The sequence below is a fragment of the Pongo pygmaeus genome, chromosome 1, assembly GCF_028885625.2.
Source record: "Pongo pygmaeus isolate AG05252 chromosome 1, NHGRI_mPonPyg2-v2.0_pri, whole genome shotgun sequence".
Classification (NCBI taxonomy): Eukaryota; Metazoa; Chordata; class Mammalia; order Primates; family Hominidae; genus Pongo; species Pongo pygmaeus.
The window spans coordinates 194,683,266-194,701,619 of NC_072373.2; the positions used below are offsets into that span (position 1 = coordinate 194,683,266).

The 18,354-nt window shown below is 40.8% G+C and overlaps 1 protein-coding gene across 5 annotated transcripts in view; it reads right to left on the reverse strand.

Moving 5' to 3' along the window:
- The window catches only part of AGO3 (argonaute RISC catalytic component 3), a 139,386-nt gene that overhangs the window by 21,296 nt on the left and 99,736 nt on the right, over window positions 1–18,354 (reverse strand). For all 5 annotated transcript variants that reach the window (XM_054496081.2, XM_054496090.2, XM_054496110.2 and 2 more), the window contains 5 exons: window positions 16,433–16,592; window positions 14,507–14,597; window positions 10,628–10,822; window positions 10,179–10,313; window positions 7,091–7,192 (listed from right to left, as the gene is read on the reverse strand). In XM_054496081.2, the coding sequence (XP_054352056.1) occupies window positions 7,091–7,192; window positions 10,179–10,313; window positions 10,628–10,822; window positions 14,507–14,597; window positions 16,433–16,592 (683 nt within the window). The remainder of the gene's footprint in view (window positions 1–7,090; window positions 7,193–10,178; window positions 10,314–10,627; window positions 10,823–14,506; window positions 14,598–16,432; window positions 16,593–18,354) is intronic.

The window sequence follows — 18,354 nt, forward strand, 5'->3', positions numbered from 1 at the left end:
GCCTCTTGAGTAGCTGGGATTATAGGCACCTGCCACCACACCCTGCTAATTTTTGTATTTTTAGTAGACATGGGGTTTTGCCACGTTGGCCAGGCTGGTCACGAACTCCTGACCTCAAGTGATCCACCTGCCTCAGCCTCCCAAAGTGCCGGGATTACGGGCATGAGCCACCACGCCCGGCAATTATTTATTTATTTTGAGACAGAGTCTCAGTCTGTCGCCCAGGCTGGAGTGCAGTGGCGTGATCTTGGTTTACTGCAACCTCCACCTTCTAGGTTCAAGCGATTCTCTTGCCTCAGCCTCCTGAGTAGCTGGGATTACAGGCATGTGCCACCACTCCTGGCTAATTTTTGTATTTTTAGTAGAGATGGGGTTTCATCATGTTGGCCAGGGTGGTCTTGAACTCCTGACCTCAAGTGATCCACTCACCTTGGCCTCTCAAAGTACTGGGATTATAGGCATGAGCCACTGCACCTAACCACCTCCATTATTTTAAATTTGTTGAAATTTGTTTTGTGGCCTAACATGTGGTCTATCCTGGTGAATGTTCCATGTGCTGAGAAAAGAATGTATATTCTGCAGCTGCTGGATGAAATGCTTTGTATATATCTGTTAGGTCCATTTGGTCTAAAGTGTATTTTAAATCCAATGTTTCTTGGTTGATTTTCTATCTAGATCATCTGTCAAGTACTGACAGTGGGGTGTTGAAGTTCTCAACTACTATTATTGGAGTCTCTCTGTCTCTTTAGAGCTAATAATACTTGCTTTATATTATATATCTGGATGCTCCAGTGTTGGCTGCACGCATATTTACAACTGTTATATCCTCTTGGTAAACTGATCCCTTTAGCATTATATAATGACCTTCTTTGTCTCATTTTATAGTTTTTGACTTAAAGTCTGTTTTGTCTAACTTAAATATAGCTACTCCTGCTTGCATTTCTTTTCCGCTTGCATGGAATGAATAACTTTCTCCATCCCTTCACTTTCAGTTTATATGTATCTTTACAGGTGAAGTGAATTTCTCATAGGCAGCATATATTTGGATTGTTAAAAAATTCAGTATTTTAAATATAGGAGGTACATGTGAGATTTGTTACATGGGTATATTACACCCAGATGGTGAGCTTAGCACCCAATAGTTTTTCTCTTTTTTTTTTGAGATAGAGCCTTGCTCTGTTGCCAGGCTGGAGCGCAGTGGCGCTATCTCAGCTCACTACAACCTCTGCCTCCCGAGTTCAAGTGATTCTCCTGCCTCAGCCTCCCGAGTAGCTGGGACTACAGGTGCGCGCCACCATGCCTGGCTAATTTTTGTATTTTTAGTAGAGATGCGGTTTCACCATGTTGGCCAAGACGGTCTTGATCTCTTGACCTTGTGATCCATCGGCCTTGGCCTCCCAAAGTGCTGGGATTACAGGCGTGAGCCACCGCGCCCAACCCCAATAGAGTTTTTCAACCCATCCCCCCTGCCCTCCTCTCTAGTAGTCCACAGTGTTTATTATTCCCATGTTATGTCCATGTGTGCTCAATGTTTAGGTCCCACTTTTAAGTGAAAGCATGCAGTATTTGGTTTTCTGTTCCTGTGTTAGTTTGTTTAGGATTATGACCTTCAGCTCCATCTATGTTGCTGTAAAGGATATGATTTCATTCTTTTAAAAAATTCATTCAGTGGCTGGGCTTGGTGGCTCATGCCAGTAATCCCTGCACTTTGGAAGGATGAGGCACGTGGATTGCTTGAGCTCTGGATTCAAGACCAGTCTGGGCAACATAGTGATATCCCGTCTCTACAAAAATACAAAAATAAGCCAGGTGTGGTGATGCATGCCTTGTGTGGTGATGCATGCCTTTTGTGGTGATGCATGCCTGTAGTCCCAGCCATTCAGGAGGCTGGGGCAAGAGGATCGCCTGAGCCCGGGAGACAGAGGTTGCAGTAAGTTGAGATTGCACCACTGTACTCCAGTCTGGGCACCAGAGTGAGAAAAAAATTCATTTTGCCAGTCTACATCTTTTCAGTGGGCAATTTAATTTGTTTACCTTCAAAGTTACTACTGATAGGTGAAGGCCTGTTCTTGTTATTTTGTTAATTGTTTTCTGCTTGTTTTCTATATCCTTTCTTCCTTTCTTCTTATTATCATGGTAGGTTGGTGGTTTTCTGTAGAGCAACAAGGTTTGAATCTTTTCTGTTTCTTTCTTGTGTATCTGTTCTACCAGTGAGTTTTATACTGTTGTTTCCATAATAATGACTATTGACTTTTTGCCTCCAGATGTAGGACTCCCTCGAACATTTCCTATAGGTCGAATCTTGTGGTGATAAATGTCCTCAGTTTATGCATGTCTCGGAAATACTATTTCTCCCTCATTTCTAAAAGTTAGCTTTGCTGGAAATAGGATTCTTATTGATTGATTGATTGACTGAATGACTGAGACAGGGTCTCACTCCGTTGCTCAGGCTGGAGTACAGTGGCACAATCACAGCTCACTGCAACCTCTGCCTCCTGAGCTCACGTGATCCTCTACAGGGTACAGCATTCTTGGCTGACAATTGTTTTTTTCAGCCCTTTGAATATATCATCTCAATCTCTCCAGGCCTATAAGGTTTCTGTGGAGAAATCTGCTGTTAGTTTAATGAGGATTCTAAGTGACTTGATGCTTTTCTGTTGTTTTTAGAATTCTGTCTGTCTTTGACTTGACAATTTGACTACAATGTTCCTTGGGAAGAACCTTTTACGGTTCGATCTGTTTGGAGACTTTTGAGCCTCCTAGATCTAGATGTCCATATTTCTCCCCAGATTTGGGAAGTTTTCAGCTATTATTTCTTTTTTTTTGAGACAGGGTCTCACTCTGTCATCCCAGGCTAGAGTGTAGTGGTGTGATCTCGGCTCGTTGCAGCCTCAACCCCCCAGGCTCAAGTGATCCTCCTGCCTCAGTCCCCTGAGTAGCTGGGACTACAAGTGCATGCCACCATGCCTGGCTAATTTTTGTATTTTTTGTAGAGATGGGGTATCACCATGTTGCCCAAGCTGGACTCAAAACTCCTGAGCAAAAGCGATCTGCCCACCTTGGCTTCCCAAAGTGTTGGGATTACAGGTGTAAGCCACCATGCCCAACCTATTATTTCATTAAGCAGATTTTTCCACATCTTTCCCTTTCTCTTCTCCTTCTGGAACTCCCATAATACAAATATTTATTTGCTTACTGGTGTTCCATAAGTCGCAGAGGCACTATTCACTCTTTTTCATTCTTACTTCTTTTTTCTTCCTGACTCCAATTTTTTTTTCAAATGACCTGTTTTCAAGTTCAGAGATTCTTCTGCTTGATCAAATCTGCTGTTGAAGCTCTCTATTGTATTTTGTATTTTCCATTGAATTCTTCAGCTGAAGATTTCTGTTTGGTTCTTTTTAAATTTCTATCTTTTTGTTGAATTTCTTGTTCATATTGCAAATTGCTTTCCCGATTTTTTTTTTTAGGCAGAGTTTCGCTCTTGTTGCCCAGGCTGGTGTGCAATGGCGTGATCTCGGCTCACCGCAACCTCCACCTCCCAGGTTTAAGCAATTCTCCTGCCTCAGCCTCTCGAGTAGCTGGGATAATAGGCATGTGCCACCACGCCCGGCTAATTTTGTATTTTTAATACAGACAAGGTTTCTCCATGTTGGTCAGGCTGGTCTTGAACTCCCGACCTCAGGTGTTCTGCCTGCCTCGGCCTCCCAAAGTAATGAGATTACAGGCGTGAGCCACTGTGGCCGGCCTGCTTTCCCGATTTTGTTGAGTTGTCTATTGGTATTTTCTTGTATCTCAATATATTTGGGCTATCCCAATATCTATGGGATATTGGGCACCAATATCCCCAGTGCTACTTCATCTCAGGTATGGGGCTATGCCTGTTCTGGGTGGCCCAGACATGGCTTCCCTGATATGCAGGGCACTGCTTCAGCTTAGGTACTGGAGTGTGTGACTGCTCTGGATGACTAAGGCACTGCTTCTTGAGATGCAACGTACTCCTTCAATTAAGGCACGGGAGAGGTATGACTTTTTTTTTTTTTAATAGACTGAGTCTCGCTCTGTTGCCCAGGCTGGAGTAGCTGGGACTACAGGCGTTCGCCATGATGTCCGACTAATTTGTTTTGTAGTTTTAGTAGAGACGGGGTTTCGCCATGTTGGCCAGGCTGTTCTCAAATTCCTGACCTCAGGTGATATGCCTGCCTCGGCCTCACAAAGTGCTGGGATTACAGGTGTGAGCCACCATGCCTGGCCGAGATATGACCTCTTTAAGTGGCCAAGGCACAAGGTGTAACAGGTGCTTGCAGCTCGACAGGGCTGTCAGGCCACTGGGCTGGGGTAATTTGGTGATAGCATAGCCTTAACAATAAAGAGGAGTCATGGCTACTTGCCCCCTGGAGCAAGACATACCCCAGCTATAGTTCCACTTCCAAGATGGAGTAGTGCAGTAGCTGCTTGGACCACAGTGGGTGGAGCACAGTATCAGCTCCTTTTCTCGGGTTGGGGGGGTACACTTATGTGGACTCCAGGCAGCTCCCCAAGATGGGATTAGTGCCTAAGAACAGTGCTGGGGACCCCAGTGTAGGTGTCCAAGGTGTTGATGGGGATTGCTGGGATCCTCTTGCTTATCTGTTCACTGTAGGGATAAGTTCCTCCTGGTTCCCAGCTGATCCTGATTTGGAGATGGAGTAGTGGAGGCTCAGTGTTTCTTTCTGTTCTCTGTCTGGTCATCCCGACTTTCTGTGCTCACCAGGGTTTCTGTTACTCCTCTAATGCAGGAGTAACAGAGGGCTCTCCCTCAGTTATTTTCATTAAAATACAGTTGTTTGGCCCAGTGCAGTGATTCATGCCTATAATCCCAGCACTTTGAGAGGTTGAGGCGAGTGGATCACCTGAGGTCAGAAGTTCGAGACCAGCCTGGCCAACATGGTGAAACCTCATCTCTACTAAAAATACAAAAATTAGCCGGGTGTAGTGGCAGAAGCCTATAATTCCAGCTACTCCGGAGGCTGAGGCAGAAGTATCGCTTGAACCTGGGAGGTGGAGATTGCAGTGAGCTGAGATCACGCCATTACACTCTAGCCTGGGATCACGCCATTACACTCTAGCCTGGGCGACAAAAGCAAAACTCCATCTCAAAAAAAAAAGGTCGGACATGGTGGCTCATGTCTGTAATCCCAGCACTTTGGTAGACTGAGGTGGGCAGATTGCCTGAGGTCAGGAGTTCGAGACCAGCCTGGCCATCATGGTGAAACCCCATCTCTACTAAAAATGCAAAAATTAGCTAGGCATGGTGGTAGGTGCCTGTAATCCCAGCTACTTGGGAGGCTGAGGCAGGAGAATTGCTTGAACCTGGGAGATGGAGGTTGCAGTGAGCCGAGATCACACTACTGCACTCCAGCCTGGGCAACAGAGCGAGACTCCATTAAATAAATAAAATAAAAAATGTAGTTGTTTATCTGTTTTTCTGGCTTTCTTTGTGAGGGGAGCAAGCACTAGGGGCTTCTAGTCAGCCATCTTGCTGACATCACTTCCTCTGGACCTCCCATTAACCACCAACCCTGAAAATGTACAACATTGATTGTAAAGAGAAGCCAATATAAGAACATGGATAAATGAGTGGGACAATAATTTAAAGCCACGAATCTGAAACAGGTTCGTGTGTGTGGGACATATAAAGCTATAAGAAACAGAGCTGTATAGTAAGGTACATCTGGAAATGTCTATCTTAATCAATGGCAAGTAACCTAAAATAGTTTTGGGTTATAGACTCTCAGACATCCTGGGAATGTCAGTTTACTTTTTGTTGTTGGAAAGTTTGAGATGCACTGATTTAAAGCTTATGTTCTACCAAGTAAAGCTAACACATTAATGAAAAGGTTTTCTGGAAAGACTAAGAAAAACTTTTTAAATTATTTAATTGAAACTTAAGGATAGGTGCAGTGGCTCAAGCCTGTAATCCTGGCACTTTGGGAGGCCAAGGTGAGCGGATTACTTGAGGTCAGGAGTTTGAGACCAGCCTGGCCAACATGGTGAAACCCTGTCTCTACTAGAAAAATAAAAAATAAAAAAATTACTGTGTGTGGTGGCACCCAGTAATCCCAGTCGGTAATCCTAGCTACTAGGGAGGCTGAGGCATGAGAGTCGCTTGAACCCGCGAGGCGGAGCTTGTAGTGAGCCGAGATCATGCCACTGTACTCCAGCCTGGGCAACAGAGCGAGACTCTGTCTCAAAAAAAAAAAAAAAAAAAAAAAAAAACAGTAAAGCTGTAATTCTACAATTAAATATTTTTTTATTTTTTGAGACAAGGTCTGGCTCTGTCACCTAGCCTGGAGTGCAGTGGCACGATTTTGGCTCACGGCAACCTCCCTCTGCCTCTGCGCTCAAGTGATCCTCCCACCACAGCCTCCTGAGTAGCTGAGACTACAGACATGTGCTACCACGCCTGGCTAATTTTTATATTTTTGTAGAGACGGGGTTTCTCTATGTTGCCCAGGCTGGTCTCAAACTCCTGAACTCAAGCAATCTGCCCATCTCAGCCTCCCAAAGTGATGGAATTATAGGCGTGAGCCACCATGCCCAGCCCAATTAAACTCTTTCACATGCTTAATACTACTAGTACATGTCAAAGGTTTCTATAAAATGTTATCGTCATTAGCTGAGTGTGGAGGCCTGTGGTCCCAACTACTTGGGAGGCTGAGGTGGGAGGACTGCTTGAGCCCAAGAGTTCTAGTTTAGCCTGAACAAAATAATGCTTTCTCTTTCTCTCTCTCTTTTTCAAAGACGCATATGCTAAAGGAACAATCAGGTACTTTCACATTTTTTAACATTTTAGTTAAATTAAGGGCCTGTTTTAGGGAGATTCATTCTATTAAACTACTTATATTCTGGTATTTTCATAAAAATAAGTTCCTAAGCCCCTTTCAAGGTAAGGAAAGGGAAGACATTTGTTTACTGAAAGTTTCACTTAATTTCATGTGGAAACAATTTGGAATGCAAAGAGTATTTCTTTATCCTTTTTCTGAGATTTAAAAAATACATGTAAGAATGACAGTTCTTGAATTAAAATATTTTACCCAAAGTGTAGGCTTACCTGTATTCCAGCATGGCTACAGAGGTAAAAATCAAACTCATATGGGTGTGTAATGTCTGTATCAACTGTTGTTCCAGCTGGGATATTGCCACTTCTTCCAACCTAGATTTGTTTGGTTAAAGTTTAAACAAACAAGAAAAAGGTAAAAATGTATCTGAAAGCACTTTAAAAAATGTATGAATACATAGGCTGATCCTACATTTCACTACTTTCACCTTGAAATATGACTTAAGCAGTCATTCAGAGCAGACTTTACGCAGGTCCTTCCTAGTCTTACATGTTGCTGAAAGTGAGCGCTGATACACAACAAAGCCTAATACAGTCTCTACAACTGCTTAGCTGATAGTTGACCCCACTATGGGTGGAAGACAGTAAAAAAATTTTTTTTTAAATTAACTTAAAGTGCTCCAATTTATGGTACCTGTGCATAGTAGGTATTCCTGAACGTGTGATTTATGAAGATCAGCATTTACCTTGGAGAAAACTAGATGTTTAGAGAGAGAGAATGCTGACAACATCAACAACAGTCACACCATCTGTTAACCATTTATGGATCAGGCACTTTAGACACATTATTTCTAAAACCTGATAACAATCCTGCAAGTTAGGGATTATTTCCATTTGTTTAGGGAAATAAAGACTCAGGAATACAAAATAATTTGCTCAATAGCACACAATAAAGGGCAGAACTGGGATTCAAACAATGAAATAATTGCAAAGGCCTTATTCCGTTTATTTCATACTATCAGTTTCAACATCTTGTAAGAGGACACCATGATTTTCTCTGAGTGGATATAATACAACTGAAATGATTCAAAATTCTTGATGATACAAGCTCCTTATAAAACACTTAAAAATATTTATTATACCCACCTCCACCGCCTTATCCCAACACATTTAAAATCATTAACTGTAAGTCTAGGTTTACAAGGCTAGCAAATCAGAAACTATTTTACTGACTCAGATAATATTTTTGCCACGTGAGTGACTGTTATAAGGTGGTACCTTGAATTATAGTGGTGTGGACCAACCAGCTTCACTTTACCAAGCACAAAACAAAACAGTTCATAATCTACTAAATTATGTCTGGTCCTAAAAAAAATACTTAACTCTAATAAATTAGCAACACATAAATCTTCTAATTAATACATACAAAAAGTTGTAGGCTGGGTGTGATGGCTCACACCTATAATCCTAGCACTTTGGGAGGCTGAGGTGGGTGGATCATTTGAAGCCAGGAGTTTGTGACCAGCCTGGCCAACACGGTGAAATCCTGCCTCCAATAAAACTATAAAAATTATCCAGGCGTGGTGGCACATGCCTGTAATCCCAGCTACTCAGGAGGCTGAGGCCTGACAATCGCTTGAACCCAGAAGGCGGGGGCTGCAGTGAGCCAAAGTCGTGCCACTGCACTCCAGCCTGGGCAACAGAGCAAAACTGTCACAAAAACAAAAACAAAAAAATAAAACTACCTCATAATCTTGTTGGTGAGGATTAAATTTATAAGCAATACTTAGAACAATATCTATTATTATTTCTTCTTCTCTATTCTACCATTATCGCCACCACCCTACAGCTAGCCAAACTTTATTTATTAATTTTTTTTTTGTTCTCATCACTCTACTAATGAGAGCTAGCCAATCTTTACTGCGTACTTAGCGTGGGCCAAGCCCTGTTCTAAGTGCATTACGTATTTTATTTAATTCTCCCAACAACCCAAATAAGGTAGATATTAATATTATCCAATCTTGCTAAGAAATAAACAGGCACAGAGATGTTAAGTTGCTTGCCCAAAGGAATACAGTGAGTATGTATGGCAAAGACAAACACCCCTCTCTTAGTCCTTTCTATCAAATCCCTTTCTCAAGGGGAAACAACACTTGGTATCATTAGATTTCTCTGCTCCAAGATTTACAGGATAGGGGCAGATGGGATCAGAGCACTGAAAATGACAGTAAGACTGCTGTCTTGCTGCACACAGATAAGAAAACATATTTTCGGCCGGGTGCAGTGGCTCACACCTGTAATCCCAGCACTTTGGGAGGCTGAGGCGGGCGGATCACAAGGTCAGGAGATCGAGACCGTCCTGGCTAACACGGTGAAACCCCGTCTCTACTAAAAATACAAAAAATTAGGCAGGCGTGGTGGCAGGCGCCTGTAGTCCCAGCTACTCGGGAGGCTGAGGCAGGAGAATGGCGTGAATCCGGGAGGCGGAGCTTGCAGTGAGCCGAGATCGCGCCACTGCACTCCAGCCTGGGTGACAGAGTGAGACTCCATCTCAAAAAAAAAAAAAAAAAAAAAAAGAAAACGTATTTCCTTAGGTATTTATACCTCTCTTTCCTTCCTAATTATAAAAATATACATTCACATTATAAAATGCATAAAATAATTCTGTGAACTTTAAAGGAAACATGGCTGAAAGTTAGTTTGTATAAATTTCCACTTTCTTTTTTTTTTGAGATGGAGTCCTGCTCTCTTGCCCAGGCTGGAGTACAGTGGCACCATCTTGGCTCACTGCAACCTTCGCCTCCTGGGTTCAAGTGATTCTCCTGCCTCAGTCTCCCGAGTAGCTGGGATTACAGATGTGCGCCACCACGCCCGGCTATTTTTTGTATTTTTAGTAGAGACAGGGTTTCACCATGTTGGCCAGGCTGGTCTTGAACTCCCAATCTCAAGTGATCCGCCTGCCTTGGCCTCCCAAGGTGCTGGAATTACAGGCATGAGCCACTGCGCCTGGCCTGAATTTCCACTTTTTAAAAAAACTAATATGTATGAGATATTTTAAAAAGAGAATGTACCTTTTTTTCTGAAGATTTTAGGAAAATATGAATAGAAGAATAATTTTAAAACTATGAGTTTCTTCACAACAAAAAAGTGGAATGAGATTTTGAACATTTGGAGTGTGACTAGAAATTCTAGTAAGTTAAAAATAATCTATTTTAATGCTTCTGTACTCATAATGTAATTGTTGAAATTTGCTGCTATATATTGGAAACCCTGCTGTTGGCAGAAGGCCCTTGTTGAATGCTCTATGAACTACGTTGGATAAGCTTGGTTTATAATAGTATTACAACAGAGGTGAGATTACCCTTTCTGTCCTATCAGCACAAAATAATCGAGTGTGATGTCTCTTCTGAACTACAATGTAGGTTATTCCAGGTTGATAGTCTTTCTCCAAACTGATGCAGGCTTCTCGAATCGCTAGTAGTTCATAATATAATACCTAGAGAATATGAAATGGAAAGATTCAATATAGTCAGCTATTTGTTTTTATATACTTCAAAGCAGGATAATGATTTATCTCAGGATTCCTTAATTTCACTGCTCTATAGCTAATATGCTTCTTGATTCCATTTTAACAATTATCAGAACATGGTCTTAGCAAACAAGGCATACACATTTGTAGCGAACATGTTCAAAAAGACAATCTGAGAAAACACCAAGTTTTGACTTGGGGAACTCTAACAAGGTTTTTAACTCTAGAACTAGACACCATATTATAAACACCATAGTCTGATGAGATTCTAGGTAACCAACCTGCCTAAACTGCCCCTCTGAAACACCATCCCGATAAAAGATGATACGAGTAGGCTTGAACCGAGTTGACTTATAAAATTGAATAAGAAGTTCCCGGACCATGGAGGCCAAGTCCTGGATGATCTCCTGTCGGGGTCTCTGAACTCTTACTGTGGCACAGTATCTGCTTGGGTGGGCATCCATACTACCTACAACCTAGGTTAGAAAAAGTAAAAAATAAATAAATAAATAAATAAAAATAAATAAATGATAATCAAAATTACATGAATTTCATTTACATTTTTATTTTACTGTAACCTTACCACTTATCACTGTTTACTTTGAAAGTAATTAAAAATAGTAATTCTGAGTTGGGTATGATGGTATGTGCCTATAGTCCCAGCTACTCAGGAAGCTGAGGCAGGAGGATCACTTGTGCCCAGGAATTTGAGGCCAGCCTGGGCAAAACAGCAAGACCCCATCTCTCTCTCTTTCTATTTTTTTTTTTTTTTTTTCCTTTTTTGAGACACAGTCTCGCTCTGTCACCAGCCTGGAGTGCAGTGGCGCAATCTCGGCTCACTGCAACCCGCACCTCCTGGTTCAAGTGATTCTCCTGCCTCAGCCTCCAGAGTAGCTGGGACTACAGGTGCGCACCACCATGCCCAACTAATTTTTGTATTTTTAGTAGAGATGGAGTTTCACCATGTTGGCCAGGATGGTCTCGATATCTTGACCTCGTGATCTGTCTGCCTTGGCCTCCCAAAGTGTTGGGATTACAGGCGTGAGCCACCGCACCCAGCCTACCCCATCTTTTTAAAAAATTAAAAAGAATAGTACTATAGTACTTCCCATTGAAGAACAGAATAAAACACCTAGTATAGGGTAAAAAACTATTTTCCTATAACTAGGCTGAACTATACGTTTAACAATTAGATTCTTTGTGTTGTTGGTAGACTTAAAGATTAGTGAGGAAAGAAAGGACAAAAAGATGTGTATAAGAGAATAAGAGAAAAGAAATAAGTAAAAACAAGGACCAATTCAAACCACTGATTTTTCTTCCTATCTCTTCCACTTTAGCAACCTATCTCAGAAGCCATACTTAAGACTTTAGCTTCATCTTAGAACTGTTACGCTTCATAAATTTTAAAATCAGAATTTTCCCTCTTGGCCTGAATCTATACAGTCTTACTGAGCTGCATTTGTGTTCTGTATCTGGTCCTCAGAGACGTTAATCTTGGTTTTGAAACTAGCTATATTAATTTTCTCTTTCTGTGTCTAATATTGTTATATCTTTGGAGAAGAGACCTCAAAGCATGAACTAATAACATTATTCTGATCAGAGCCTAGAGCTGGTCACTGCCTCCAGACTCTCTTTCTTCCAGTTAACCTATACCAAAGTCATGCTTCAAAAATGGAACTTTGACCATTTCTTTCCCTTGAAAGGTATCTCGCTACTTAAGAATAAATCCAGGCCGGGCGTGGTGTTTCACGCCTGTAATCCCAGAACTTTGGGAGGCCGAGGTGGGCGGATCACAAGGTCAGGAGATTGAGACCATCCTGGCTAACACGGTGAAACCCCGTCTCTACTAAAAATACAAAAAATTAGCCGGGCGTATAGGCATGCGCCTATAGTCCCAGCTACTCAGGAGGCTGAGGCAGGAGGATGAACCCAGGAGGCGGAGCTTGCAGTGAGCCAAGATCGCACCCACTGCACTCCAGCCTGGGCTACAGAGTGAGACTCTGTCTCAAAAAAAAAAAAAAAAAAAAAAAAAAAGAATAAATCCAGAACCCTCGGATGGAACAAAATGCCTCACAAAAGCTTCCTAGCCTCATAGCCTGAAGCATACTATGTTCCAATTCCTTGTATTTCTCAACATTCCCAAAACACACCAGTTTCTTGCAACTTAAATCTTGTTACTTCGTTATCATGATAACACCTATTATACTATGTGGCACTCATTACTTACTTAGTTTCTCACACTACTCTCTAAGTTCTTGGAGATAGAAGCCATATAGTGAAAAATAATCAACCAATAAATTCTATTTACAAGACTTCTGATAACCATAAAAGAAAGTGGGTATTTGGTAGAAACGGATTTAGTAGAAAAAGACAAGGACTACCAGAAGTCCAAAGGAATTAAAATATGCTTAAACTTTTGTGGAAAACGACCCAAAGTAGCAAATCCAAGGAAGTCTTTTGAGTTCCTTTATCATTTTATCATCTATAAGAACACTTTAATGAATGTTAGAGATGACTCAATACAACCACTGAAGATTTAAAGAAAATAATTCATGTATAACATTAAAAATGCAAAAGCAAGAGAATTAATAGATAAAAATTAATTTCCTTTACTAATGAAAATAGCTTTGAAATCATGAAGTGGAAATTTAAATATTACTATCATGTTCAGGGATGAATTAGATTTATCAGATTCATAAAACAAGATTTATGTGAAGATTATAATGGATCATAGAAAAAATATACCTAATGCTAGATGACGAGTTGGTGGGTGCAGCGCACTAGCATGGCACATGTATACATATGTAACTTACCTGCACATTGCGCACATGTACCATAAAACCTAAAGTATAATAATAATAATAATAATAATAATAATAAAAAAAGATTAAAAAAAATATTAAATCTTTTTTTTGTTGTTTTGAGATGGGGTCTCCCTCTGTCACCCAGGCTGGAGTGCAGTGGCATGATTTCAGCTCACTGCAACCTCCGCCTCCCGAGTTCAAGTGATTCTCTTGCCTCAGCCTCCCAAATAGCTAGATTTAAAGGCTACCACACCAGGCTAATTTCGTATTTTTCATAGAGATGGGGTTTCACCATGTTGGTCAGGCTGGTCTTGAACTCCTGACGTCAAGTGATCCACCCACCTCAGCCTCCCAAAGTGATGGGATTCTAGGTGTGAGCCACCGTGCCTGGCCAATTAAATCTTACAGTTTAATTTCTGAAGTTTATTAAATATGCCTAAAAGATGTTCATATTTTCAAAATGTTGGCTATTTGTTAAAATCAAGTGATTTTCAAAATAGGTAAAATATTATTAGGCTTTCTCAAGTTTATAAGAAATGCACTTAAACTGACACAAAAAGGTTACAAATACAGAGAGAGCAAAGAAATAATAGGCAGATGCTAAAAACAGGAGTGGCAGTAGTAAAATAAAGAATTTGCCTGGGCGCGGTAGCTCATGCCTGTAATCTCAGTACTTTGGGAGGCCGAAGCAGGTGGACTGACCGAGATCAGGAGTTCAAGACCAGCCTGGCCAACATGGTGAAGCCCTGTCTCTACTAAAAATACAAAAAATTAGCCGGGCATGGTGGCAGGTGCCTGTAATCCCAGCTACTCGGGAGGCTGAGGCAGGATAATCGTTTGAACCTGGGAGATGGAGGTTGCAGTGAGCCGAGATTGTGTCATTGCACTCTAGCCTGTGCAACAAGATAACTCTGTCTGAAAAAAATAAATAAAATAAAAGAATTCAGGTGCAAAGTATTGAACTGGATGAAGGTGGGAGACATTTTATATATTAAAAAATGTAATCCACCAAGCTTATATGTAGTGTATCTTTCTATGACAAAGATATTACTGAAATATACAAACAAACTATTCAAAACAACAAAAAGTAACTAAAAATGCATAATCATGGAGAGGTCAAGTAGACAAATTAAAGTATAATACAGAAGATTTGAATAATGTAACCAGCAAACTTGATTTAATAGATACATATGGAACTTGCAAACCCCAAACCAGAGAATAATCATTCTTTTCAAAAACCCAAAGAACATTTATGAAAGTTGGCTACAAAGAAAATATTAAAATTCAAAAAGTTGAAACTGCAAAATTGATACTGGTCTGTCAACCTTAGGGAAGATAAACCTGGCTAACACTCACAGCAGCAATAGAAGGCTTCTTTCCATCACCAGCAGGTGGATGAGTGACATCAGCTCCCAAAAAGATCACTGGTTGCTGGAACACAGAAGGTCTTAAACACATTTTGAAAAAGGGTTAGATATTTCATTTTTTCAGTATCCATTTATCTGTTTCACACAATTGCAACGTAACTTCAAGTTATTGACAGCACAGAGGAAGTCCTATGTAATCCAAAGTTTGTTTTTTTTTTTGAGACAGAGTCTCTCTCTGTCGCCCAGGCTGGAGTGCAGTGGCATGATCTCGGCTCACTGCAAGCTCTGCCTCCCGAGTTCATGCCATTCTCCTGCCTCAGCCTCCCAAGTAGCTGGGACTACAGGTGCCCGCCACCACGCCCGGCTAATTTTTTGTATTTTTTAGTAGAGATGGGGTTTCACCATGTTAGCCAGGATGGTCTCAATCTCCTGACCCTGTGATCCACCCGCCTCGGCCTCCCAAAATGCTGGGATTACAGGCGTGAGCCACCACGCCTGGCCAATCCAAAGGTTTATTCACAGCAGAATTTTATCCAAAATAGTGGTGCTGGTGGTTGAAAAGGGCTATATTAATGTTAACAGATACTAGTATTCTCCAACATGGGCACAAAATTATAAACTTCTTTATGATCCACAAATTTTTATCCCTCTTTAAAAATCGACTTATATTTTAAAGCTATGTAATCTCTCAAGGGAAAAAGGAATCATTACACTTTAGACTGGAACGGGTTTTGGGAAGACACTACCCCCACTCCCTGGCCGAAAGTAGAAATTTGAGTAACATATATTCAACAGTCATAAAGGAGCTAGGGCTTCCTTTTAGTTTACTTTTGTTATTATTGTTTTTTTGAGACAGGGTCTCACTGTGTTGCCCAGGCTGGAGTGCAGTGGCGTAATCACAGTTCACTGCAGCCTTGACTTCCCGGGCTCAGGTAATCCTCCCACCTCAGCCTCTGGAGTGGCTGGAACGACAGGCACACGCCACCACACATGGCTAATCTTTCTATTTTTTTGTAGAGATAAAGTTTCACCATGTTGGGCTTGTTGATAAAATTCTTTATTTATCTCATTTACGGATGTCATCTCATATTTAACAGGGGTAGAAAGTAGAGGTGGCATGGAAAAAGAGGAAAAAAAGGACTTTTGTGTCAAACAAACATGGGCCAATTCTTATTCTAATGTTTATTTGTGGTGTATAGTTAACTTTTTTGAGGCCTAATTGCTTCAACTATTAAAAAGGAACTTGTTCAATTCTCTGAAAAATGGCCTCTTCCTCAGTGACTTGCACAATAAGCTACCTCCTGTTTCTAGGTCATGTTGTCTCTTACTTCCTAAGAGCTCCAGCTCTAAGAAGGGTGATCTAACAGTAATATGTTTTCTCACTGACTACAGCAAGAGGGCTGATATGGCTTACTTAATTGACTAATCTGGGCTCCCAGTTCCTTCTCTCCTTCACATTCCAGGTAAGTGAGTAGTCTCATGAAACCAGGTTGAAGATGATTACCAAATAAAGTGAAAATTCTTCAAGCTGGGCTCTCCAGTGAGAAATAAAGCGCTGGATACTTTCTGGCTACGTAAGAGGTACTTTGCATACTAAATGAAAATTGTTGGGGCTCGAGCCTGCTCCCACCCTGTGGAGTGTACTTTCATTTTCAATAAATCTCTGCTTTTGTTGCTTCATTCTTTCCTTAAAAAATAAAATAAAATAAAATAAAATTGTGGGGGGCATTTTCACAAGAGAATCTCTGAACCTTGCCAATCCAAATTATTTTTTTACCAAAATGTCTACGAATCTCCCACAGTAGGAATTATTAAGGGGGTCTCCTACACAGCTCTTACAGTAGTTAGATATGGTCATATATAGACAAATGAAGATATAAAAATAACATTTTCATAAGCGATTAGCATATCTTACCTTTGATGAGGTACAAGAATATTATTGATCCCTCCGAGTTTAACATTTATCTTTAGGCACAAGTTTGAGAGAGTTTGAGGAGATGTTTTTATTACATTCTTGACTTGAACACATTGTGTAGCCATACCCAAAAGTGTGTCTCCTACACGTTTCACTTCCGCTATGGAATAGATGCAAAACCTCTAGTCAGAAAAAAAGACCTGAAAATAATTTTACATACTGAAAATAAAGCTACTATGTTTCCCCCTTAAAATCCATCATTGTATTACAGGATACCAAAAATTATGCCAATACAGTACTAAGGCGATGCTGTTAAAATTGAAAGCATACTGCTTTGAAGACTAGCTTAAATATTTAGTGACAATTTTTCTAGTTGTTTTCTTCTTCCTATAAAAAGGTATATTTTTGCCATAGTATAACTGCAATAACTGAAAAGCATAAAGTGAAACATGTACATAATCCCTTGTTATCGTTTTATAGTACTCTCTTCCAATAATTTTCTCATTTATATTATTTTAATGTACTTGTAATCACAGTACACTTACAGCTTTCAATCCTATTCTCTTACCTTTAATTTAAAAATTCAGAGGTATTATAGCACAAATAATAAAAGTCCCCTGTTCCTTTCCCCTCCTCTGCCATTATAACCATCATAAATATTTCGGTGTATATAACTTTTTTTTTTTTTTTTTTTTGAGAGGATCTCACTGTGTCGCCCAGGCTGGAGTGCAGTGGCACAATCATGGATCACTGTAGTCTCGACCTCCTGAGCTAAAGTGATCCTCTTGCCTCAGCCTCCCAAGTGGCTGGAACTACAGGCATGCACCACCACACCAAGCCTTTTTTTTTTTTTTTTTTTTTTTTTTTTAGTAGCAATGAGGGAGGTCTCACCATGTTGCCCAGGCTGGTCTCAAACTCCTGAGCTCAAGTGTTCTCCTGCTCCAGCCTCCCAAAGTGTTGGGATTACAAGCAAGAGCCACTGCACCCAGCCATAACTTCTTTTTTTTTTTTTGAGATGGAGTCTCATTCTGTCACCCAGGCTAGAGTACAGTGGCGTGATCTCAGCTCACTGCAACCTCTGCCTCCCGCGTTCAAGCAATTCTCCTACCTTAGCCTCCCGAGTAGCTGGGATTACAGGTGTGCACCACCTCGCCTAGCTAATTTCTGTATTTTTATTTATTTTTTATTTTTTTGTTTTTATTTTTTATTTTTGAGATAGAGTTTCGCTCTTGTTGCCCAGGGCTGGAGTGCAATGGCGCAATCTTGGCTCACTGCAACCTTTGCCTTCTGGGTTCAAGCGATTCTCCTGCCTCAGCCTCTTGAAGTAGCTGGGATTACAGGCACCTGCCACCATGCCCTGATAATTTTTTTTGTGTGTGTGTTTTTAGTAGAGATGGAGTTTCACCACCTTGGCCAGCTGGTCTTGAACTCCTGACCTCAGGTGATCCACCTGCCTCGGCCTCCCAAAGTGCTGGGATTACAGGCATGAGCCACTACGCCCATGATATCTAAGAAGTGGTATAATGTTACCTAAAAGTAGACTTAGATTAGTTGTAAATATATATTAAAAAGTCTAGGGAAAACACTACAAAAATTTTTAAAGGAAGTCTAATTGATATGTTAAAAGAGAATGAAAAATAGAATTATACAAAATGCTCAATTAAAACCAAGAGGGGCCAGGAGCAGTGGCACATGCCTGTAATCCCAGCATTGGGAGGCTGAGGCGGGAGGATCACTTGAGACCAGGAGTTCGAGACCAGCCCAGGCATGTTTACAGTTTTGATGAAAAAGGTAATATCAATTTATACTACCATCAGCAACATATTAATACACTGCATACTCACAAGCACTAGGTATTATAATATTTAAATATGTTTGCTAATTTAGTAGCACAAAATTTTTCCCTTTATTGATTTGTACTT